Here is a 24786-nt window from a genome sequence, read left to right on the forward strand (position 1 = left end):
TGCAGTGACCATCCCCTTGATTCAGTTTATAATCCCTGGCTTTCCAAGAAGGAGCTGGTATAGTTGGCAGCTTTTCTCTCCCTGGAAGAAGCAGCTGTGTGAAATAATAATGATAATAAAAAAGTAGCCCGAAGAGAATACACCTCTGTTTGTTTTGGGTTCTACTTTCAAACTTGTTTAGTCTATCCAAAGCCCTTTTCTGAAAGCACAGTCAACAGTATTAAAAAACAATGAATGGATATCTATTTAACTTTTGGCTTCAAAGGATTATCTCTATTCTTCAGTGATTTTTTTTTTTTGAGAGCTCCTTAGTCTGTTCAATGCAATTAAACCTATTTCTAAATTATATTAATAAAGTGAAAATGATACTGAAATGAATGATAATTTCAAAGGAAAAAGAAACCAAATGGAGAGTTAAGAATGATGTGTTCACTTTAACACTCCTTAGTCTTACAAAGTTTCATGATAAGTTGGAGTTTGCATTTATAAGTTTATTTTTTTTAGTGTCTTTAAGCTAACAGCTTCTTGTTGAATAAGGATCTGAGTTGGCTCAGTTATTTTACTTTTCTAATGGCAATCAAAAATATGGCATGTTCAAGGTATGAAACCATAGTATCTGCACATGGTCAGCACTCAATACCTATGATTGAATAATTTCAAAGTTGATTTATTAACTTTAGCTGGCTTATAATTCTGAGATACTTTAATGAAAAAGGTAGATCTGATAACATTAGTGAACTCTGGAAGACTTGCCGCAGAGAGTCGTGATGGTAAATCACGTGGAAACATGGATGTATGATTGTTGTCATTTCATGCTTTGATTTCCCCTAACCGAAATTCAAATGAAAGCAGAACAAAAAGAAAATGAGACAGGATATTGATTTTTAGACAAACTGCCTAAATCTTATCAAGCCCATCCTAATTTACAGGAAGGATGGTTGGTGTTTACCATGGGTTTGGAAACTCTGAGAATCAGCCTCATTATTTACTTATTCAGAACTAAGTTGCCGTAATTCCCCAACAGTTTTTAAAGTGGCTATGAACAAATAAACATATTATTAATAATAAATGAGGATTAACACACAATACAATTCTTGTTACATTTAATTAAGTACTTGATTGAGTGCTCAGGCAACATAATTCAAGAAAGTCCAATGGCAATTCATTCTCAATTACATTCATATTACAATGCTAATAACTTCACTCTTTATTTCAATCCATGCACAACTTAGATTAGTATCAATCGGAGATTTCCATGTTCACTGAACAGAGCCTCAAATGCCATTGGCAAGGTCATATCATGAAAAATTGACTGCAGGTTGTGCATACAGTATGAAAGAAGAGGCCAGTGCCCAATTCATGCCATTAACCGTGAGGCCCTTGTGGAAAAGCAATTGTGTTCAAACAGATATCTTCTCCAGTGCTTAGAACAGTGCATGACACATAGTAAGCGCTTAACAAATACTATTAAAAAAGCCCAAATTAAAGAGATAATTGTCAGAATTGCTGCCTAATAGCTTATCATTTCTTTTGTGAAGTAATTTCAATTGCACTTAGCCACAAGCTACAACACAGCAGAGTAACAAATCCTAGCCTAAATTTATAACCTTTTAGACACTGAGAATGCGGTGGTATTTTCACAAGACTGTATGCTTAGAGCAAATGGGGAAAATGAAACTTTCCCCTGCCAAGATTTGCTTATTTACTTATTTGGACATGATTGTCATGAGCCACTCAGAAGACTGAAGCCCAATCTAGATGAATCTCCTTTGTCAGACATTCTGACAATTATCTGACATTATCTGATAATGTCTAAATCACAATGACAATGTGTATTATGTTGAGAGAGTTCATGAAAGAACTGTACCTCTGAACAGTGCAGTTCTAGAAAACATCTACTCTATGAACTCTTTTCCCTTAGGATACTTACAATTTCTGGATTGGTTCATTAATGAGAGTTTTTTGTTTTGTTTTGTTTTAGCACTGACAGCAAAGAGATATTTTAAATGCAGCAAGACTTTAATAGCCATGCCTATAAATTCCAGGAGAATGAAGCTGGATTAAAATTTACCATTTGTTGTCTAGAATATATCCATTTATCAGAATCTAGTCTAGGCTTATCACACCTTCCCTGAATCCAAGGCATATGCCTGTTCTACAGCTACTCTGGGAGGAATATGAGGAAACCGTCCCTGATCTCCAGAAGCCTCACCCTGCCTATATAGGCCTGTTCTGGAGGATTCTGCAGAGGTTTGGTCAGGTTTCAGAGGCTCCCTGAGCTTCCAATTTGCCCAAAGACAGATACATGCATGTGCTCCCATCTATCCAAGGATGTTGAAATAATCCCCTTCTGACTAATTGTCACAGGACAGTGGTCCAGTGTTTTTCAGACTGTTTTTCACTCACGTCTTACATGACTGACACAACATTAACCTCTACATACCCAATGTTGGGTTTTTGTAGATTCATCCTAATTCCTTACTTAATTCCTCACCAAATTCCTCCTTCTCTGCCTTTCACCTCCCAACTGTGGGAGTCCCTCAAGGCTCAGTTCTGAATCCCTTTCTATTTTCCACTTACACCCACTTTTTTTTTTTGGATTACCTATCTTGTCTATCTCACGGCTGACCTCTTGCCCACATCCTGCCTCTAGCCTGGAAAGTCCTCCCTTTTCATATCTGACAGACAATTAATTACTCTCCCCACCTTCAAAGTCTTATTGAAGGCACATCTCCTACAAGAGGTCTTCCCTGACAAAGCCTGCATTTTTTCTTTTCCCACTCCCTTCTGTGTTGCCCTGATTTACTCCCTTTATTCATTCATTCATTCAATCATATTTTTTGAGTACTTACTGTGTGCTAAATTACACTGTACTCAGCACTTAGAAAGTACAATTTGGCAACCAATAGAGAAAATCCGTACCCAACAACGGACATGCATTCTAGAAGCCGGGAGACAGAAAACAGAACAAATAGGCATCAAATAGCATCAATATAAATAAATAGAATTATAGCTATATGCACATCATCAATAAAATAAATAGAATAATAAATATGTACATATATGCACAAGTTCTGTGGGGCTAGGAGGGGAGTAGAGCAGAGGGAGTAGGGGTGATGGGGAGGGGAGGAGGAGCAGAGGAAAAGGGGGGCTCAGTCTGGGAAGACCTCCTGGAGGAGGTGAACTTTCAGTAGGGCTTTGGAGGGGGGAAGGGGGCTAGTTTGGCAGATGTGAGGAGGGAGGGCATTCCAGGCCAAAGGTAGGATGTGGGCCAGGGGTTGATTGGCAGGACAGGGGAGAACAAGGCACAGTGAGGAGGTTAGTGGCAGAGGAGCGGAGGGTGCGGGCTGGGCTGTAGAAGGAGAGAAGGGAGGTGAGGTAGCAGGGAACAAGGTGATGGAGAGCTCTGAAGCCAATAGTGAGGAGTTTTTGCTTCATACAAAGGATGATAGGCAACCACTGGAGATTTTTGAGGAGGGGAGTGACATGCCCAGAGCATAATGTAGAAAGATAATCCAGGCAGCAGAGTGAATTATAGACTGAAGTGGGGAGAGATAGCAGGTTGGGAGATCAGAAAGGATGCTGATGCAGTATTCCAGTCGGGATATGATGAGTGATTTTACTAACAAGGTAGTGGTTTGGATGGAGAGGAAAGGACACTCACTCCCGTGGCACTTATGTACATATCCGTAATTTATTTATATTAATGTCTGTTTCCCCCCATCTAGACTGAAAGTTCATTGTGGGAAAGGACTATGTTTACAAACTCTGTTGTGTTGTATTCTCCCAAGCTTTTAGTATAGTACTCTGCACACAGTAAGCACTCAATAAATGTGATTGATTGATTCCTTGGAGAACCCATTTGCTCCTATGGCTTCAATAACTGTCTCTACATGATCCCTAATTCTACATCTCCATCACTGTTCTTTCTCCTTCCCTGCAGTCTCACATTTCCTTCTGTCTTCAAGGCATTTTTGGCACCTAAATCAGTCATATCTGAGAAATTACTGTGTGTAGAGGAATGAATTAAACAATTTGAAGAGTACAATATAACTATAGATATGTTCTCTGCCCACAAGAAGATTAGTCTAGAGTTGTATGTAGTGCCTCAGTGTGTCCAAAACAGGACCCCTCATCTTGCCATCTAAATGTAGTCCTCCCTCTTCCTGACTTGCCCATCAATATAGACAGCACCACCATTCTCCTTGTCCCACAAGACCACAACTTTAACATTGTTCAACCCAGTCAATATCAGCGAATTATGTTGGTTCTATTTTCACAACATCACTAAAATCTTCCTTCTCCTCTTCATCTGAACTACTACCGTGTTGACCCAAGAATTTAGCATATCCCCCCCTTGGCTAATGCATCAGCCTCTTTGCTGACCTCCCTGTCTTGTGTCTCTACCCAACCCAGTCAATGCTTCAGTCTAAAAAAAAAAAAAAAGTCAGCCCATGTTCCCCACTCCTCAAGAACCTCCAGTTGTTTGTCCATTCACCTTTTCAAACCTTATCATTGGCTTTAAAGCACTTAATCACCTATTCCTCTCCTATCTTATCTCTCTGATTTCCTGTTACAACCCAGTCCCCACACTCAACTGCTATAATGCCATTCTACTTGTGGTATCTCAGTGTCCAGATCTCAAAATACAACTTTGGTTGAATAGGTGTTATCTATTTTAGATTACTTCTACCATCTGGGGAATATCCACTGTGATTATTTTGCCACAGGAATTGAGAACGTTTTTTGATGACCACACAATATAGGATGTTTCACTATTTTTTTAAGTACTGTTGATTGATCTAGCAGGGTTATTTTTCATTCCATTGAATTATTTTGCAATTTTGCATCTTTTTTCTTTGTTTTCTAATTTCTAAGGTCAGGTTTTCCCCAGAAGTTTTGTTTCATTCATTGAATCCTATCAAGCTAATTGGTTTCATTTATATTCCCCCTTATGAAAGCTAAGGTACTTTCTCCTAGAGACAAGCTATGTTTACCAATGTTATCAGTTTGTGATTTGTGTGTTCTAAAAAGGGCTGCTGCTGTATTAGTTATGATGATGATGATATCTAAGCACTTACTATGTGCCAGATACTGTTCTAAGCACAGGGTAGATAGAAGGTATTCAGGTTGTCCCATGTGCGGCTCAAACTCTTAACCCCCATTTTACAGATGACGTAACTGAGGCCTAGAGAAGTTAAGTGATTTGCCCGAAGTCACACAGCTGACGTGGTGGAGCCAGAATTAGAACCCTCAACTTCTGACTCCCAAGCCTGTGCTCTTTCCACTGAGCTATGTTGCTTCTCTAACTCATGAGTGATAGCTTTATGACTTCAAAGAGGTTTAGGAAATAATGGTATATGTATAGAGGATAGCTCCTCAACAGTACTCAGCCTGTCTTGACTACAGGAGGGAGTGTCTAGCAGAGTCATATCCATTCAGTTCCTAGATTGGGCAGTGGCTAGTGAGTGGAAGGCAATCTGCTACAAGTCAAAACTCTCCTGTGCTAGACAGCAGTGACATGGTAGAGAGTCGAGGGTGGAGAATCAAGTTTACTGAGCAGAAGGAGGCAATGGTAAACCACTTCAGGATTTTTACCAAGACAACTCTACGTATATACCGATATAGAGAAGCAGCAGGGCTCAGTGGAAAAAGCGCGGGCTTTGGAGTCAGTCAATCAATCAATCAATCAATCGTATTTATTGAGCACTTACTGTGTGCAGAGCACTGTACTAAGCACTTGGGAAGTACAAGTCGCCAACACATAGAGACAGTCCCTACCCAACAGTGGGCTCACAGTCTAGAAGGGGGAGACAGAGAACAAAACCAAGCATACTAACAAAATAAAATAAATAGAATAGATAGGTACAAGTAAGATAAATAAATAAATAGAGTAATAAATATGTACAAACATATATACATATATAAAGGTGCTATGGGGAAGGGAAGGAGGTAAGATGGGGGGGATGGAGAGGAGGACGAGGGGGAGAGGAAGGAAGGGGCTCAGTGGTCATGGGTTCAAACTCTGGCTCCGCCTATTGTCTGAGCCCCCTCCTTCCACTCCCGTTTCCCCATCCCCTCCGCCCTACCTCCTTACCCTCCCCACAGCACCTGTATATATGTTTGTACAGATTTATTACTCTATTTTCTTCTAGACTGTGAGCCCACTGTTGGGTATGGACCGTCTCTATATGTTGCCAACTTGTACTTCCCAAGCACTTAGTACAGTGCTCTGCACACAGCAAGTGCTCAATAAATACGATTGAATGAATATACTACCAGAATGATTGCAAATGGAAGTGGGGCACTGTGGGAGAGATGTGTCCGTGGCATTGCAATGGGTCAGAGACAACTTGTCAGTTTAAGACAATAGAGGATAGACTGGACTCATCACCCTGCATTAATAGATATTTTTCCATTTTACCTATTTAGAAAAATAGTTCACAGACTCTATGTAGCATTAGAGTGGGTATGTCAGAGGCAAGTTTATTTTTATTTCTTCTAGTGCTAGTAGGGAGCATGGTTGACAGTCAGAGTTTCCTCTACTAGTCAAAGCCAGCACAACTTCCAGGAATGCAGTTTCTTTATATACAGTTGGTACAGCATCCTAGCTTCACATATGAGAGAGGAGCACAATTCATTGTGTATACCTTAAAACAAACAGCAATAAAATCTACTTGGGGTAATAGGCCCTGCCTGGTCCTCTCCTTTACAGGGATCTGGTGAGCAAACTACTGATAAGTAGGTTAAGAAACCTGACTTTGCTTCATCCTGTCTCAAGACCTTGGCATACCAAACTTCAAAATAAGACAGAAACTTAGATAAAATGAAACAAAGGAGAGACGAAGATATGTGATGCTTTCCCTTGGAGTAAATTGCTGCTTCGAAAGACAAAGTGGAGTCCAACCCGAAATTCCCATCACATTCCATCCCTTAGTATTATATCACTCCTAGGATCTCTAATCATTGGAAATACTCTTGTTCACTTAAAAATGGTGGTTAGGAGACAGTCAAACAGGCCTAGAAACAAAACAGCTCAGAGGGAATGGTTGGATGAGATGGGGCAATTGCAAGGCCTACACCACAGTGCTTCCACACTTATTAGCCTGCAATTATCAATTTTAAATCCTGTTTATGGGCTTGGGGTGGGTGTAAGGAAGTATGGCAAAAGGAGTGCTTTTTCCTGTTCTCTTAGGAAATCACTTAGCCAGTGCTCTCCTAATCACAAAGGAAAGTCTAGAGCTGAATGTCACTACTTTCCCTCTGGAAATACCTACAGTATTTTTACAAAGAGAGTTTTAACCCCAAAGTCCTTCTGTCAAGCAATAATATATATTGTTTTTCAGTTAGTTATAGTTTTCCAACAATCTTTGTTTTGGGAACCAATTCTGAACCCTTGTTTCTGTTGATAACAGGTGTTTCTTTTTTAATCTCATGTCTATGACTTCACATTCCTCTATGGGTATATCTTATAATAAAAAGAGTGGTGGGCTGAACATAAATTACAATTGTAATGAGCAATCTGGCACAAGATTTAGTTTCTTGGCACGTTCTCCCAAAATTCACAAATTCCTTCAACACTTCTAGTACTGGAAACTCATAATTAATTTGTACTTCTGGATTAACTTTTATTGTTTTCAAAATGAGCACTTCCAAGATATATCCCTTCCATGCTATAAAATAGTTTACATATTATCCCTTTCTTAATAAGGGACTCTGGCCTAAAGATATACTGCTTTAATATGTTTAGGGAAAAACAAATTTTTATCCATAATAATAATAATAATAATGGTATTAAGCACTTACTATGTGCAGAGCACTGTTCTAAGTGCTGGTGGGGGAATTTGAGGTGATCAGGTTGTCCCACATGGGACTCACAGTCTTAATCCCCATTTGACAGATGAGGTAACTGAGGCACAGAGAAGTTAAGTGACTTTCCCAAAGTCATACAGTTGACAAGTGGCAGAGCTGGAATTAGAACCCATGGCCTCTGACTCCCAAGCCCAGGCTTTTTCCACTGAGCCATACTTGATTCATTTTATTAGAAATTCTTTGCATTCCATTCTACAATAGTTTTGTGACCATCCTGAATTTTTCAACTGTCTTTTATGGTAGCAATATGTATTTAACGTCTCAGTAAAGAGATTGAGATCACTGGGCCTTGATGTGCTTTGTTATTGTATAGGGTCATGCCTACTTTGGCATATATGACTTTCAAAATCTCAGTGAAAATATATTAATATATCAATCAACGGCATTTATTAAGTGCTTACTTTGTGCAGAGCACTGTTCTAAGCACTTGGAAGTGTACACTGCAATCCTCTGGACTATAAACTTAGTGTGGGCAGGGAGTGTTTCTGCCAATTCTGTTGTACCCTCCCAAGTGCTCTGCATTGTAGTAAGTGTTCACATATGCAATTGATTTGTATTGTTTCCTGAAGTAATGAAAACAAAAGTAGGATTAAGAATTGTTAGTTTAGTGTTTCACAACTGCTGTCAAAAGTAGACAGGATTTGAGCTAAGAAGATATAAAGTGACATTGTGGATATTCATTGTGACATTAAAGAGTCAGAGAGAGAGACAAGGCGTACTGACTTAGTGAACAGCTGGTATAGGCAAACGTAAAGAGATGCTTGAGAACAGATACCAGTATATTCAAGTCTACATATAGCATATACACAAATGACATTGAATAATGCTGCAGTGATATACTTCCTAATTTTTACTTAAACCTGGGCGAATTCTCTACAAATCCCCAGTTGTCTGAATTAAAGAGGATTCACCGGTACAGCATGAGTGTAACCAAAATTTGAAATCACTGGCACCTTAACATTATAAATAATTTTATGTGCTTTTTATTTATTCATTAGTAGCTGAGTGACTGCTAGTACAGAGCATTATACTAGGCTCTTGGGAGAGAGCAGTGAAATAACATGATCTCCCATCTTGAGGATCTCATAATTTAGTAGGGAAAATAGGCAGGTATAAGTTGGACAAATAGAGTACAAACAGAGGAAAAACATGAAATCAGTTGAAAAGACTAAGAGCATGGAAAAGTGTTGTCAGTTTACACTTAAGTGCAAAAGTGGCTGTTGGGAGGAATTGCTCAAGAGAGAGGATAGCTACTTGGAAAATAGCTCTGGTATGAGTTGGGTTCTCAGGAAGGCTTTGAAGATGAGGAATGATGTGATCTGGCAGATTTGAAAGGGGAGAATATTCTCGCTGCTTGACAGATTGGAGGGTTGGTTCAGTTGGGATAGATTGGGAGGGCTGTAAGATCCTCGTGGGCAAGGATGGCATCTAGAAAAGCTGTTGTATGATACTTTCTCAAGTGTTTAGTACAATGCCCTGTACACAGTAAGTGCTGAATAAATACCATTGATTAGAAGAATGGTGAGTGCGAGCTGAGGTGAATTAAAAAATGTAAGGAGAATCCTGGTAAAACCCTTGAAGTCAAGGGTCATGGGTTTTCTATGATGACTATCTAAAATAATCAGTCACCAAAACATATGGTATCTAAACCAGAGGCATATAACTATATAATTATAGATATAAAAGACCTATCCATGGCTTATTGTTCAATGAAAAGGATAAAATCTGTTTTTGTTCTTTTTGTTTTCAAAATTTACTAAGAATAATGACAAATTCATTTAATGTGAATCTGTTTTCTTCATGTCTTGTCATATTTTACAGAATTACAGAGTAGTTCTTGTGGGAATCCTGGAGTTCCACCTAAAGGTGTCTTGTATGGTGCCCGGTTTGATGTTGGTGATAAGATTCGATACAGCTGTGTAACAGGCTACATTCTTGATGGTCATCCTCAGCTAACATGCATAGCCAATTCAGTTAATACAGCATCTTGGGACTTCCCAGTTCCCATCTGTAGAGGTAAGGAAAATATAATGCTTATTTTTATTCATTTTGTGTATATAAGTTCCATTTCAGTTTCTGCAGATTAACCACTTCAAGAAAGGGAAACACGAAATCTTATGAGAACTTTCAGGTAAATATCAATGCCTTATTAAGTGTATGAAATCTGTGCATAAATTCAGAAAAAATATCTCTGAAATTCAAGCACAACGAAAGATAGGGAGAAAAATCAAATCCTGCAAATTTGTTGCTGAAAAATTAACTACAAAGTATCATGAGCTTAGCTCTTGTTCAAAGGCAATGTTCCTGGATTGGAATCAAACTTTCTTTCATTTAAGAATAGGAATGAGAAACACCAAGGAGAATTGTAAGAACTTCTTATTACAAGCTTAAGAACTATTATTATAACTTCAGGTTAAGTTTGAAATAAAAGAAATGTATAATTGAATGAAGTAAAACATACGAACAATTGGGAGTACATTCCTGCTACAAATAAGTTGGGACATAATCATTTTTAGGAAAATTTTAGTGAATATGAACTAGGCCTAATAATAATAATACTTATGGTGTTTGTTAAGTGCTTACTATGTGCCAAGTACTGTTCTATGTACTGGGGTAGACACAAGGTAATCAGGTTGGACACAGTCCCTGTCCCACATGGGGCTCAGAGTCTCAATCCTCATTTTATAGATGAGGTAACTGAGGCCCAAAAAAGTGAAGTGACTTGCCCAACATCACACAACAGACAAGTTCTGGAACGGGGATTAGAACCCATGACCTCCGATTCCCAAGTCCGTGCTCTTGCCACCAAGCCACGGTGCTTCTCTGATAATAGAAATAATTTAATTCCTCATCCATTTTAACCTTTAAGATTTTTAGTTTAGGTCACCGTTTTTAGTAAATCTCCGTGAAAAACGTGATGCTAATAATAAATAGGATTCTGATTGTTGTATATTTTCAGGGTATCAACAAATGACATTCTGCATTATCCTCAAACTTGAGATTTTAACTTGAGTGATTAAAGTAAAGGCACTTAAGCTAATGGTCAAAGGTACACAATTTATGATGGTGCAGTGAAAAGGGAATGTGCCCCAGTAGGCTCTGCTGATTTATCTGCATTAAGGAATCACATCAAGGAATCACACTGAGACATAGTAGTAATAATAATTGTACTTATTGGGTACTTGAATACAGTGTACTGTATGAAGCCCTTGGGAGTGGCAATTTAAGTATGACACTTTCCCTGCCAAAAAAGAGGCTATGCCCTAATGGGAGAGACATAGAAGTGTTTAATAAACATACATAAATTAAAAACAATGTGTCTTGGTAGTGGATTGCAGGACTGGGAGTCAGAAGGGTCTGGGTTCTACTGCTAGTTCTGCCATTTGTCTGCTGTGTGACCTTTGACCAGTCACTGAACTTCTCTGTGCCTGTTGCCTAATCTGTAAAATGGGGATTAAGACTGACTTAATTCATTCATTCATTCAATTTTATTTATTGATTGCTTACTTTGTGCAGTGCACTGTACGGAGCGCTTAGTACAATTCAGCAATAAAAAGAGACAATCCCTGCCCACAACAGGCTCACAGTCCCGTATGGTACATGGACTATGTCCAACATGTTTAGCTTGTATTTATACCAGGAAGTACAGTGCCTGGGGCATAGTAAATAAATGCTTAATAAATACTATTAAAATCTATAAAAAAGCATTGATGATTGTAAATAAATACTTAAGAGCAAGTGATAGCTGAAGCACAAGAGGCACCATGGCTTAGTGGAAAGAGCATATGAGGCAGGAAACCTGGATTTTAGCACAGCTTTGCCATTTGCCTTTTCTGTAACCTTGGGCAAGTCACTTAATCTCATTACACCTCAGTTTCCTTATCTGTAAAATGGGAATAACACATCTGTTTTTTTTTTCCTAACTCTTAGAATGTGAGCCTCTCGTGAGACAGAGACTGTGTGTTCCAAGGTACACAATAGATTTGTGACTTGCTGATGTACAATTACCACTACTGATGGATAGCTTCTGGGAAACCTTTGTTGTTCATGTTATTCAAATTAAAACATCAATTTACAATTTGCCCCTCCAGACTCTTTGGTTCTCCTAGTCAGGATACAATTTGTGGGAAAATCTGCCTCTTGAACCTCCCTCTCCATCCCCCCATGCCAGTGACACAATCCCCTCTAGTTTTGAATCAATCAATCCTTTGTATTGAGCACTTACTGTGAGCACTGTATTAAGCACTTGGGAGAGTATAATTCAACAGTGCTTGCAAATACATTCCCTGCCCACAGCAAGCTTACATTTTACAAAACATAGGAGAGTGGGTGTGATGGGCACTAGTACCCACTTGGCAGGCTGTTTCTCATTCACTCATTCATTCATTCATTCGTATTTACTGAACGCTTACTGTTTGCAGAGCACTGTACTAAGCGCTTGGAAAGTACAAATAGGCAACAGAGACAATCCTTATCCAACAACGAGCTCACAGTCTAGAAGCGGGGAGACAGACAAAAAAATAAGTAGCCAGGCATCAATAGCAATTCTAGTCTCCTGACCACCAGTCCTGTGCTTTTTCCATAGCAAAAGCAAACGTTTTTGGAAAAGAAATATCAGAAATTACAGGAGGTGTGGCAAGTGACATCTGTTTGGGCGTAACTGCAGAAGTTAAGGCTTGTAAGAGGAGAGGTTTTTTCTCCCCTTACATGCCTGGTGGAGTTTCAGTACTTCTGAAGTCTGATAATAAACTGCAAATAAATGGGAAGGAAAGCATGTAATATTCTCTAGTCCTTACATGCCACCAGTCCTCAAGAAAACTCTGTGTTTATTTTCCCTTTCTGGAAGCAAGGCAAGCCATTGGGAACAGGTTTCAGCTCCAGGAAAATTGGAAGATAAATAGGTGATCTCTGGGAAGACGGCCCTTTAGCCAAGGATGTCCTACCCTGCTTCCTTCCCTCATCATGCCCTCTCTTGGCTAGCAATGCTGAAATAGCACCTTAGTAGACTTGAATCAGGAAATATTTGCTTGGTAAAGCCATCCCTAAAGTCAGTAATCTTGGAGTCATTAACTTCTTGGTACCTTGTTCAGTATGATTAATAATAATAATAATAATGATATTTGTTAAGCACTTACTATGTGACAAACACTGTTCTAAGCACTAGAGTAGATACAAACTAATCAGGCTGTCCCATGTAGGGCTCACAGTCTTAATCACCATTTTGAAGATGAGGTAACTGAGGCCCAGAAAAATAAAGTGACTTGCCCAAAGTCACACAGCTGACAAGTACAGGAGTCAGGATTAGAACCCATGACCTCTGACTCCTAAACCCGTGCTCTTTCCACTTTCATCACTACCCCAGTAATTAGCCCAGTTTTCATTATTGTTTTAATTAATGAAGATGGTAAAGGTGACAGTGGAGTACCACAGGGAGGTGGATTTCAGAGAAGCAAAGAGTAAATGCAGAGAATAGAGGGAGAGGAGAAAAAAATCTGTAAATTGGAAAATCTAGAGAAGAGTCTTAAGGGTGATGATACGGTGGGAGATGGTTAACAGTTGGAGGCTTGTGAGGAATGGGGAGATGTATTCTGAGCATCATTTCAGGAAGGTAGAAAGGGATAAAGGTAGTGGGACTACATGGAGACCAATAAAATACTCCAGTCATTTTGTGACAAATGCTTGAACCAGGATAGTGGGTACTATAGCCAGTTGGAATGTGGCAAACCCAGAACATGATACATGCACACAATCTTCTGAGTGGGTCTATAGTCTAAAAGAAATTAGGTGGGGCTAAAAGCAATTAGCTGGTGAATGATAAGGTTTTTTTTTTGAAAACCTGATACCCATCATTACGATACAACATGAATATTTTACACATCTAGATTTAATATTGAAAATGCTCTGAAGAATGAAATAGCTTCTCTGTTTCTCAACACTCTTTCCGTAAGGAATTGAGGCATCTCAATTGGGCAAGATCTTCACAAAAGCATATATTTTAGGATCTAATTTAGGCCTTCTGTGACTTAAACCCTCATTTCTTCTTCTCCAACTCCCTTCTGTATCACCCTTGGACTTGAATTTGCACCATTTATTCACAGCACATCCTTAGATCCACACCACTTATTATGCACATGTACTTGTTTTATTTGTTAAATTAATGTCTGTTTCCCCCTCTAGGTTGTAAGCTTTGTTGTGGGAAGGGAATGTCTACTAGCTCTGCTATTTGTACCATCCCCAGTTTTTAGTTCAATGCTCTGCATGCAGCAAGTGCTCAATAAATGTGATGGATTGGTCTAATCCATCCGGGAGGGTACTCAGCCCAACTTTTCAGTGTCTGAGCTGCTTATCTGGAGTCCTCACCATGAGGGTGAGATTGTTTCTTTATGGTTTAGAAAGCATGAAATTAACATGTTGTGGACGACATTATTATTCCTAACTGGGAAGAAAAATAGAATGTTATTATTTTCCACACTGGCAACTAGTTTGTATTTTCAAAACATTAGGGGTGTCTAAAATTAAATCAACTCAGATGGAAAACGGTTATCTTATGAGGGTAATAATAGAATCATTCTGGGAAATAATTTTAGAATAATTTCTTCGTTTTCCCCCAAATCTTTCTCCTCTTCCTTCTCCCCAAACTCCCAAATCAAAGTCTAGGTATTTTTTTTAGGCTTTGCATCTCTTACTTGAAGGATGGGTGAGGAACAATGAGTAGAGATCACATTTTCTGTACTCTCCCATGTGTGAGTAGGTCTCTGTGCCATTTAAGGTTTCATTTCTTTAATCAATGATATTTACTCCTCATTTACGGTGTGCAGAGCTCTGTACTAAGTGCTTGAGAGAGTACAATATAGCAGAGTTAGTTCCTCATCCCTGCCTACATGAACCTTACAATCTACAGAGACTCAGAATGCCATTTTCCAGCCTGGATTCCTCCCTCTCTGTCCTTCCCTCTCCCTTTCCCCACTATAGATGCCAGGTCACATCCTAATCTGGAATGTATTCAACAAAATTCTCCTTCCTGATAAATTGCAGCAAGCAGATCACACTGATCCAGTAAAATCTGTTTGATAGACTCCTGGCCCAGCTACCAATCTCCTCCTGGTAAAAGTGTGTCATAGTGCTATAAAAATAGACTTGGATGATATAAATTCATGCAGGAGACAACACTTTTTTTCCATTGCTGCTTATGTTATAGTAGCATGAATTGACTCAATAAGGTATAATTTTAAAAATCCGTACATCATACAGCACTGCACATTTTTATACGAACAGTGTCTGCAAAACGTTATAAAATTTTAGAATATAGAATGGAAGAAAGCACTTGCATTTCTTTCAGCCAGAAGAATTTATGGGACCATATTCAGCCTTCCATTCTCGTTTATGCCTCTACACATTGAATAATAAACTAGTGATTCAATTTATAGTTTTGCAGGAGACTGCTGTAGGTGATTAACCTTGTTTCTTATTGTTTTGTCTGAATTTTCTATGTAGAATCTCCTTGGTAAAGTATTAGTCTTCACAGAGAAGTTTTGATAAGTTTTTCTTGATTTCTAATGAAATAATTGGAAAGTCATTGGGAAGAAAAGAGGGTCTAGAAAAGAGGTCGGTAATCCAGATATTTTAAGAAATACAGAAAGTACGATGTCAAACAAAAGGGCTAGATATAGTTATGATCGCTTGGCATGTAATGTGTCAAGGATTGCTTGATGGAGGCCTGACTGAACATTACAATCTAGTGTAAATATCTCTATAACCGCAACAGTAAATATGCTTGAACATGATGTGTAGTGACTCCTTAGCTTTGAGTCCAGCAGCTCAAATTGTGGTCTAGTTGATGAAGCACAGGCATGAGAGTCAGAAGGGTCTAGAAGCAGTATGGCCTAATGGCAAGAGCATGGGCTAAAAAATCAGCAGATGTGGGTTTTAGTCCTGTCTCCGCCACTTGTCTGTTTTGTGCACCCCAGTGCTTAAAACAGTGTTGGCACATGGTAGGCATTTAAGAAGTATCAAATTGTGAATTATTAATGACCTGGGTTCTAATCCCTGCTCTGCCACTTACTATGTGACAAGCACTGTTCTAATCCCTGCTCTGCCACTTGTCCTCTGTGTGACCTTGTGTAAGTCACTTAACATCTCTGTGCCTGTTAACTCGTCTGTAAAATGGGGATTGACTGTGAGCCCCATTCGGGTCAAGGGCTGTGCTCAACCTGATTAGCTAGTATCTACCCCAGCGGTTAGTACAATGCCTGGAACATAATAAGCACTGAAAAAAATACTATAGAAAAAATCCTGCTCTGCATAAGTTTCTCAGAACTGAATTCAGTGTCACCTAAACAAAATGAAAATGACATTGACAGCCAGCACATTCTTTGAGAGACTGTGCAGCAGTATGTACTATCAGGATGGTAACAGGTTACAAAGAGTACCATGAAGCTAATTTGACTTTCTGGACAGAAATCCTCATGTTTGACAAATTCCCCAAAGATAAATTGTTTTCAAGGCACCTTTACAGAGTGAGTGACTATTCTCTTAGTATACTAAGTCTTGGTTTCATCATTGCTAGCAAAGAGTGGATGGGGTGGAGGGAGGTTGTAGAGTGGGATCCCTGGCCAAGTCAGGGATGGGCAGGTGGCGGTTCAGAGTGGCCACCCTGCCTTTTCCAAGGGATTTTCTTGTAACTGGGAAGAGAGAGAGAACAAAATCTGGCATTGTCACATTTATGGATAATTTACTATGTGCAGAACACTTGGTTCTTGGGAAAGTACAATATAACAGGGTTGGTAGACATGTTCCCTGTGGAAGAGCCTCTATAGAGGCTAACGTTCTGGGGATAATAATAATAATAATGGCATTTATTAAGCGCTTACTATGTGCAAGGCACTGTTCTAAGCGCTGGGGAGGTTACAAGGTGATCAGGTTGTCCCAAGGGGGCTCACAGTCTTAATCCCCATTTTACAGATGAGGTAACTGAGGCCCAGAGAAGTTAAGTGACTTGCCCAAAGTCACACAGCTGACAATCCGCAGAGCCAGGATTTGAACCCATGACCTCTGACTCCAAAGTCCGTGCTCTTTCCGTTGATCCACACTGCTTCCCTACGGTCCAGGTGGAGGATACAGGGGTCATGTGAGAGAAAGAAGAGGGTAGGCACCATCCTAGAGGTCTATGTTGCTTCCTGGAAGTTGTTCTGGGCTCTCGTCACAGTGGCATATTGAGGGCAAGTGACAGCATGCCTGATTCAGCTCAGACACCTTCCAGGTAACACACAAACTACAAGCCACCTCCTGCAATTCCTACTTTTGTTATGGAAAGGGCCTGGGACTGGGAGTTAGAGGTCCTGGAAAACAGTGCCTGCTGCCAGGAGATACTCATCCTTTCATACAAGTGTGGTGGGCAGCAGTGACAGGAATAGTTTTTTTTCTGTGAACATAGTAGGCTTTAGAAGATTGAGAAAAAGAGACAGTTTTGAAAACATGGACAGCCCCTGAAACAGCCAATCCAGTACTGCATCAGGAAACAATCTTTACATGTTCTTAAAATATGGGATGGATAGTTGCTCATTCATCAGTCTTTGCAGGCACACCCATACAAGAATAGGCTCATACTGTCAGTAACATCATCTAAAATGAAAACAACTAGGGAGGAAGAAGGTTGTGGTAAAAAGGACATGAGACTGGGAGTCAAGGGATCTGTGTGGAAGTTTCAGTTGTACTAACTGACCTGCTATAATCAATTTCACTACAAAAAAACTTCCTTGGGCTCAGAGTCTTCATCTGGAAAAATTGGGATAATAATGCCTGCATCTCCCTACCTGTTGGAATGCTGTGAGGACAAAATGAGATATGTAATCCTAAAGTACACTGGTAAAGTAAGTGCCATGTGAAGTAAAGTTTTCATTTTTTGTAATATGACTTCATATCTAGCTATCCTTATGCAGCATAGAACCTCAAATATAAAATTTTAAAATGATTTTAAAGAACAGTCATTTAACATATCTGATGAATGATTTGTCTTTGGTTTTCCTTTTTCCCTGTTTACAAGTTGTAACTAAGAAACGTAAACGTTAGAGGCAAATGCTGAAGGGTGACAATTGACAAGCAGGAACTGTTGCTAGTAAATTTCCCATAACTGCTGTTTCCTCTTCAATTTTATCCAAGTTTATTTTTTAACTTTCTAAGGTTATGAAATCTAGAACTAAATGAAATGTTCCAGTTAGTCTCCCACCAGAAAAGAATATAACGATGGTGCTCCATCATCATTTTTATTCCTTGTTCAAAAAATGAGTGTTTGCTTCATTGTTAACTCATGTTCACATTCTAGTCCACATTGATCCCTGGATATTTTTGGGACTATTTCATCACAATTTTCCCGATCTCATATTAGTGCTCTGCTTAGTAGTATTTATTAAGTACTTACTGTTTGCAGAACATTGTACTATAAGTGCTTGGGAGAAGACAGTGCAGTGTAGTTGGTGGACATGATCTCTGTCCATAAGGATTTTTTTAGTCTGGGGTTGGGGGGGAACAAATTAAAATAAATTACCAGTGGGGAAATAACACAATGTAATATGTGCATAAGTGCTATGGAGCTGAGGGTGGGATGAATATCAATTGCTTGGGAGTATAGCTCCAAATGCATAGTCGCCTTACATTGGAGGGAAGTGATGGCTTAGTCATGGAAAGCATCTTGGAGGAGATGTGGTTTTAGGAGGGCTTTAAAGGAGAGGAGAATGGTGATCTGTTGGATGTGAAAGAGGAGGGAGTTCCTGGCCATAGGGAGGGTGTGGGCAAGAGGTTAATGGTGTATGAGATGAGACAGAGGTACAGAGAGTAGGTTGCCATTAGAAAAGTCAGGTATGTGGGCTCAGTTATAATCAGAAATCACCAAGGAAAGGTAGGAGGGGAGAACTGATTGAGTGCCTTAATGCTTATGGGAAGGAATTTCTATTTAAGGTTGGAGAGGCAACCATTGGAGGTTTTTGGAGTAGGGAGAAATGGACTATGCAAAATATCAAATATAGCATATGCAAATTACAACATAAATGTTGAAAACATATACCTAAAAGCCACATTCTCAAGTCCATAGGAAAAAAATTATCGTTCCTTATCATACAAATGAGAAAATAATTTGTTTTCTCTGAAAAGCTAGCTCATCACTAATTACCACATTCAAAGTTTAGCTGTTCTTACAGGAAGAGCTGCTAGTATTACACATTTTTACTAAAGAAATAATACTTTCTGAAGCAAAGCTTAACACTGTCTGGAACACCCTCATAGCCTCAAAGATGGCTTCCCTAATCAAATGCCCTCTGAAATCATATGTCTCCCAGGAAATCTTCATGGATTTATTTTTAATCTCCCCATTTTTTAACCCTGAACTACCACCCCAGTATTTGTAGTCCCATGAAGGACAGTAACTGCATCCAACCCATCTACCCCAGCACTTAGTACACTGTGGGCACATAGTAGGCACTTAACAAGTACCATAATTATTACTATTACATTTATGTACTTTCAATCACTAGCAGCACCTTTGCACATTCAATTATTTAAGCACTCACCTAAATACCCATTTCCTTCTTCTAATCTGTAAATTATTTTAAGGTCTGGCACCCATGCTAGCTTTTAATCGCATATTCTGTCTGTGTACTCTCAAATGTTTATTGAAAAACACTGCACATGAATGTTCAAAAAATATTAGTGATTGCTTGCTTTCCAATTCTGTGTGTGTGTGTGTGTGTGTGTGTGTGAGAGAGAGAGAGAGAGAGAGAGAGAGAGAGAGAGAGAGAGAGAGAAATGGAGAGGGTGAAGATAAGTGCTGGAAGTGCATTCATAGAACCTGAGGTGATTGAGTTGTGGTTTTGTAATGGATTGCCATACCCCATTTTTGTCTTCCTTGTATATCTGCATCTGAGTGGATTTTGTATACCTCTATTGTCGGGTGTTCTTCTTGGATCTCAATCACTTGTCAAAGTTTTTTTTTAAGAGTGTAGGTGGTGTTCAACCATCTAAGCTGCTTGCTTTATGCTTCCCATCCATATTAGAGGCTAAAACAGAAGGAAACAAAACCCTGTAACTTTGCAGCCTTGGGATACGTTATGGCACTTGGCAAATCCAACATTCAGTTTTATCTCCATTTTCTAAGGCAGAGGTTTCCTGTTCACAAAATTAAAACTTCCCCATCCATGTGTCTTAGGTTATCCAATAAAAATAATAGCAACAGTGGTATTTTTAAGGACATACTATATGTTAAGGACATTCTATGCACTGGGGCAGATACAAGTTTATCAGGGTAGACACAGTACCTTTCCCACATGGGGCTCAAAGTCTGTGATGGAGAATTGGCATTAAATTCCCGTTTTACCAATGAGGATACCAAGGTACAGAGAGGTGAAGTTACTTGCTCAAGGTTACAAAGCATGCAAGTGGCAGAGCCGGGATAAGAAACCAGATCCTCTGACTAACCAAGTCCATGTCTTTGTGCTAGGCTACACTGCTTCTATCTGTAGACAATGGGGATTTTTTTTTTAAATACCCTTTCTGCAGACCATACACTTAGATAACTCTGGAATAAATTCCTTAAATGTGCTGATGGTACCTTCTGCATCATCTCTGCACTTGGATCTGTACCCTTTAGGCATTTGTTATTCACCCTACCCTTAGCCCCACAACACATATTCTCATATCTGTAAATTTTGTATAATAATGCCCGTCTCCCTCTTTAGACCTTAAACTCATTGAGGGCCAGGAATGTGTCCACCAACTCTGTGTTATTGTACTCTCCCAAGCATTTAGTACAGTCCTCTGCACAGAGTAACCACTCAATAAATAACGTTGCTCGATTGATTAATAGCTCATTTAAGTGATAAGAATTTACTTAATTTCCATTTTCACTCCAACCTGATGAAAGTTCTTTGTAGTTTTGTGAATTAGCTTCTTGTCCATCCTAAACCTAAAAGGGGGTAAGGGTGGGTTAGAAAAAAAGAGTTTAATCAGGAGGGAGAGCGAAAGGGGTTTGTTCTCTCTTTACACTTTACTGCAAGTTTGGGTTAATGTTATGCTTATTATATCTTAGCTTGCTGACTGTGTCCAACCTGATTTGCTTGTATCCACCTCAGTGCTTAGTATACTACTTAGCACCTAGTAAGTACTTAATAAGTTTTCTTTGAGAAGCAGCATGGTATGGTGGATAGAGCACGGACCTGGGACTCAGAAGGTCATGGGTTCTAATTCCAGCTCCACCATATGTCTGCTGTGTGACCTTGAGCAAGTCGCTTCACTTCTCTGGGTCTCAGTTACCTCATCTGTAAAATGGGGATTGATATTTTGAGCTCAGTGTGGGACAGGGACTATGTTCAACTCAATTTGCCTGTATACAGCCCAGTACTTAGTGCAGTGCCTGTCACATAGTAAGTGCTTAACAAATACCATTATTATTATTATTATTATTATTATTATTCAGCTTGTGAGAGTTGAAAAGTCATGTGATATATACCCTCGTCTATATTAGGCAGATTTCTCAGACATCTCTTCTTGTCCCAAAGAGTAGAGACCAAAACACCTTATCAATGCCGCCTTCAGTGCCCTATGCATCCATGTGCTCACTGGTTTTCTGCTGTAGAGAATTGATTTCCTTAATTAAGTATTCATTCTTTTTCATTCCACTTTCTGGAACTGCCTTCTGGCAAGAGAGGGGGAAAGAAAGATTGGAGGGTGTTGGTAATAATAATGATCATTATTATTCCTATTATTTTTAAGTCAGATTTAACCTATGCTGTCAGCAGGACACACCCATCTTCTAACAAAGAAATGTAATTTAGTTCCAGGAGTTCATTATAGAGTGCCTGGTGGAAAGGGAGAGTCCCTTTTACCATACGTTGGAGGAGAAAACAATGAGGATTCAGCCTGTGAAGCTGAAATATTGTAGAATGCCTTTATAAGGATGATAGTAAAGGAGCAGAACCCGTGTGTTTATTGTTTGACAGTGTCAATGTTGTGATAGCAAGAGAGAATTCCAAGAAAAAGAAATGCCCACCTCCAAGGCCTACAGCTGTCTGTTCCAGGCTACTTAGCCCCTTCCACAGCCTCATTTTTATTTCAGGCAAACTCCTCTGCTACTGAGAGCCATCTTCACTTCCTCTCCATGGAGTAGTTATCTAGCTTGAGCTGATTATCTTGTCATAAGACAAAGGGTTTGCAAAGTAGATACCTGTGCATTTCTTCTGGGAGCTGGGAGCTAGCAGAGCTGGGAGAAAATGGCAGGGTTAATCTATAAGGTTTGTCAGCCTCATCTTTGTTTATTAAAAAAAATAAAAAGGTTCGTGGATCTCCCAGGAGCTCAGCAATCAGGGCTAAGGGAAGACTTTGGACGAAGCCTTTGTGTGCTTTTTCTGTCTGAATCAAAAATTTTGGCTCCTGGCTAAGAGGCTGGAGGTGGAGTTTAATTTTAACAAATATTTGCCCTCTCTATCTGCTGGCAGCCCTGTTTGAATATTTAATGAAAACCTTAATATTTACAATAGCTTAAGAAAGTGTTTATAATATCCATGGTTCACTGGAAAGTTTTAACCCTAATTTTTTTCTATATGTGTATAACCCTTTCTCTTTAAGAGCCCAAAGACCTTAAGCAGAGTGGGCTAATTGACAATATAGGAAGGAAGTCAGGTAACCTGACCAAAGTCCAAAGATTTGTAGAGGCAGCCCAAAGTCAGGGCATTTGTTCTTCTAACCTGATACCCACTCCTACTACCTTTACCCATGGTTGTGACTTCCTGCCTTATAGTAATAATAATTGTGGTACTGGTGAAGTGCTTAGTCTGTGCCAAGCATTGTACAAGGTGCTGTAGAAACAGTATAAGCAGATCAGATACGATCCCTGGCCCACATGGGGCCCACAATCTAAAGAGAAGGGTGAAGTGGTAGAGAAGCAGCATTGCCCAATAGGTACCTCACAGGCCGGGAGTCAGAAGAACCTGGGTTCAAATCCTGGCTTTGCTATTTGTCTGATGTGTGAGCTTAGGCAAGTCACTTCACGTCTCTGTGCCTGTTACCTCATCTGTAAAATAGGAATTAAGAATGTGAGTCCCATGAGGGAGAAGGACTGTGTCCAACCTTACTAGCATGTATCTACCCCAGCACTTAGTACAGCGTTTGGCACATAGTAAACGCTTAACAACTTAAAAAAGGAAGGCACTGAATCCCCATTTTACAGATGAGCGAACTGAGGCACTTCCCCAAGGTCCCACAGCAGGTAAATGCAACTAGAACACAGGTCCTCTGGCTCTGAGGCCCGTGCTCTGGGTCTCAGACTCTGGACTGTAAGCCTGTGGAGGCCTCATGGAGTGTCTACCCACTCTATTATATTGTACTCTCTCAAACGGTTAGTACAGTACTCCGCACCCAGTAAGCATTCAATAAATATGATTGATAGATAGGCCACACTGTTTCTTAATCTAGCACAGGGAATCACTTGGGTATGTTCAGACAATACTGGACTCTGACTCTTCACCACCATTATCATTTTCAGTATAAGCTCGTTGTGGGCAGGGAATGTGTCTGTTGTATTGTGGTGTACTCTCCCAAAGTGCTTAGTACAGTACTCTGCATACAGTAAGCATTCAATAAATGCGATTGATTGATTCATATTTCTTGCCTGTCGTCTGCCTGCAGAAAACTGTACTAGGCACCAAGTGGGCCTGCAGTTGAAGAGCTTACCATCGTAAAACAGGCTCTTTCCTTTCTCCTTGCCTTGGCTTTCCGATCTATTCCATGAGAGCTTGAAAGCATATATGCCAGGTGCTCTGACTGATACCTGTGAGCCCAACCTTAAAAATAATCTTTAAAGTGCAATGCTAGAGTAGGGTTGTGTTCCACGAGCAGGGCCATTGGAAAGAGGAAGATACCAGAAAGCAGATTCCAAAGAGAGTCATAATAATAATAATAATAAAATTGTAAATAGCTCTTTGCAATACTTTTAGGGAAATTTTAGGAGCTCAAGGTGTGGAATGGATAGTTTCTGGTACAACAGGCTTTCTTTTTCTTTTCCATCTGCCACACAAGAAATACGTCTCACCCAGCAGCAGCATTTTCCAACTCACCTAATTCTCTGTCTGGAGTTGCTGCCTTTTGTGTCTGAATATGGTGCGGCTGCTGCCAAGAAACTTTCCGTGCCTAGGAGTGGAGCTGACAAGATTGATGATAATAATGATTTGGGTATTTGTTAAGCACTGCTATTTTCTAAGCGCTGCGGTAGATTAAAAAAATGATCAGGTCCGGTGCAGTCAATCAATAATGTTTCATTGATGATAATAATAATAATGATGGCATTTATTAAATGCTTACTATGTGCAAAGCACTGTTCTAAGCATTGGATCAGTCTCTTCCCTACACGGGGCTCATTCTAAGGGCTAGGGAGAACAGATATTTAATTTCCATTTGACAAATGAGGGAAATGAGGCTCAGAGAAGTGAAGTGATTTGTCCCAAGTCCCACAGCAAGCAAGTGGCAGAGCTGGCATTAGAACTCAAGTCCTCTGACTCCCAGGACGGTATTCTTTCCACTTGACCACACTAATTGACACTGCCCTCTGCACTGTTTGGACATAATCAGTGTTTCAGTTCCAACCTGCCTCTGTGGCTCCTTCTTGGTGTAAAGCTTTGTTAAAGGAGAGCAACCTTCTTTAACATCCCCTAACTGGTCTGTCTGATCAGTCAATCAGTTGTATTTATTGAGCACTTACTGTGTGCAGATCACTGTACTAAGTGCTTGGGAGAGTACAATACTCTCTGAGTTGGTAGACAAACTGGAGTCTCACCACAGACTACTGTGTGTCGTATTGTTTAAGATTGTGCTTAACTAATGTCTTTAACTTAGGTAATATAAATATGTCAATTTAAAACTATAAAATGTGTTGTC

The 24786-nt window shown here is 39.7% G+C and overlaps 1 protein-coding gene across 1 annotated transcript in view; it reads left to right on the forward strand.

Moving 5' to 3' along the window:
* CSMD3 (CUB and Sushi multiple domains 3) overlaps window positions 1-24786 on the forward strand; it is a 781433-nt gene that overhangs the window by 208158 nt on the left and 548489 nt on the right. The window contains exon 4 of the mRNA XM_038745631.1: window positions 9694-9888. Within this exon, the coding sequence (XP_038601559.1) occupies window positions 9694-9888 (195 nt within the window). The remainder of the gene's footprint in view (window positions 1-9693; window positions 9889-24786) is intronic.

This window comes from Tachyglossus aculeatus, chromosome 4, assembly GCF_015852505.1.
Source record: "Tachyglossus aculeatus isolate mTacAcu1 chromosome 4, mTacAcu1.pri, whole genome shotgun sequence".
NCBI classification, from domain to species: Eukaryota; Metazoa; Chordata; class Mammalia; order Monotremata; family Tachyglossidae; genus Tachyglossus; species Tachyglossus aculeatus.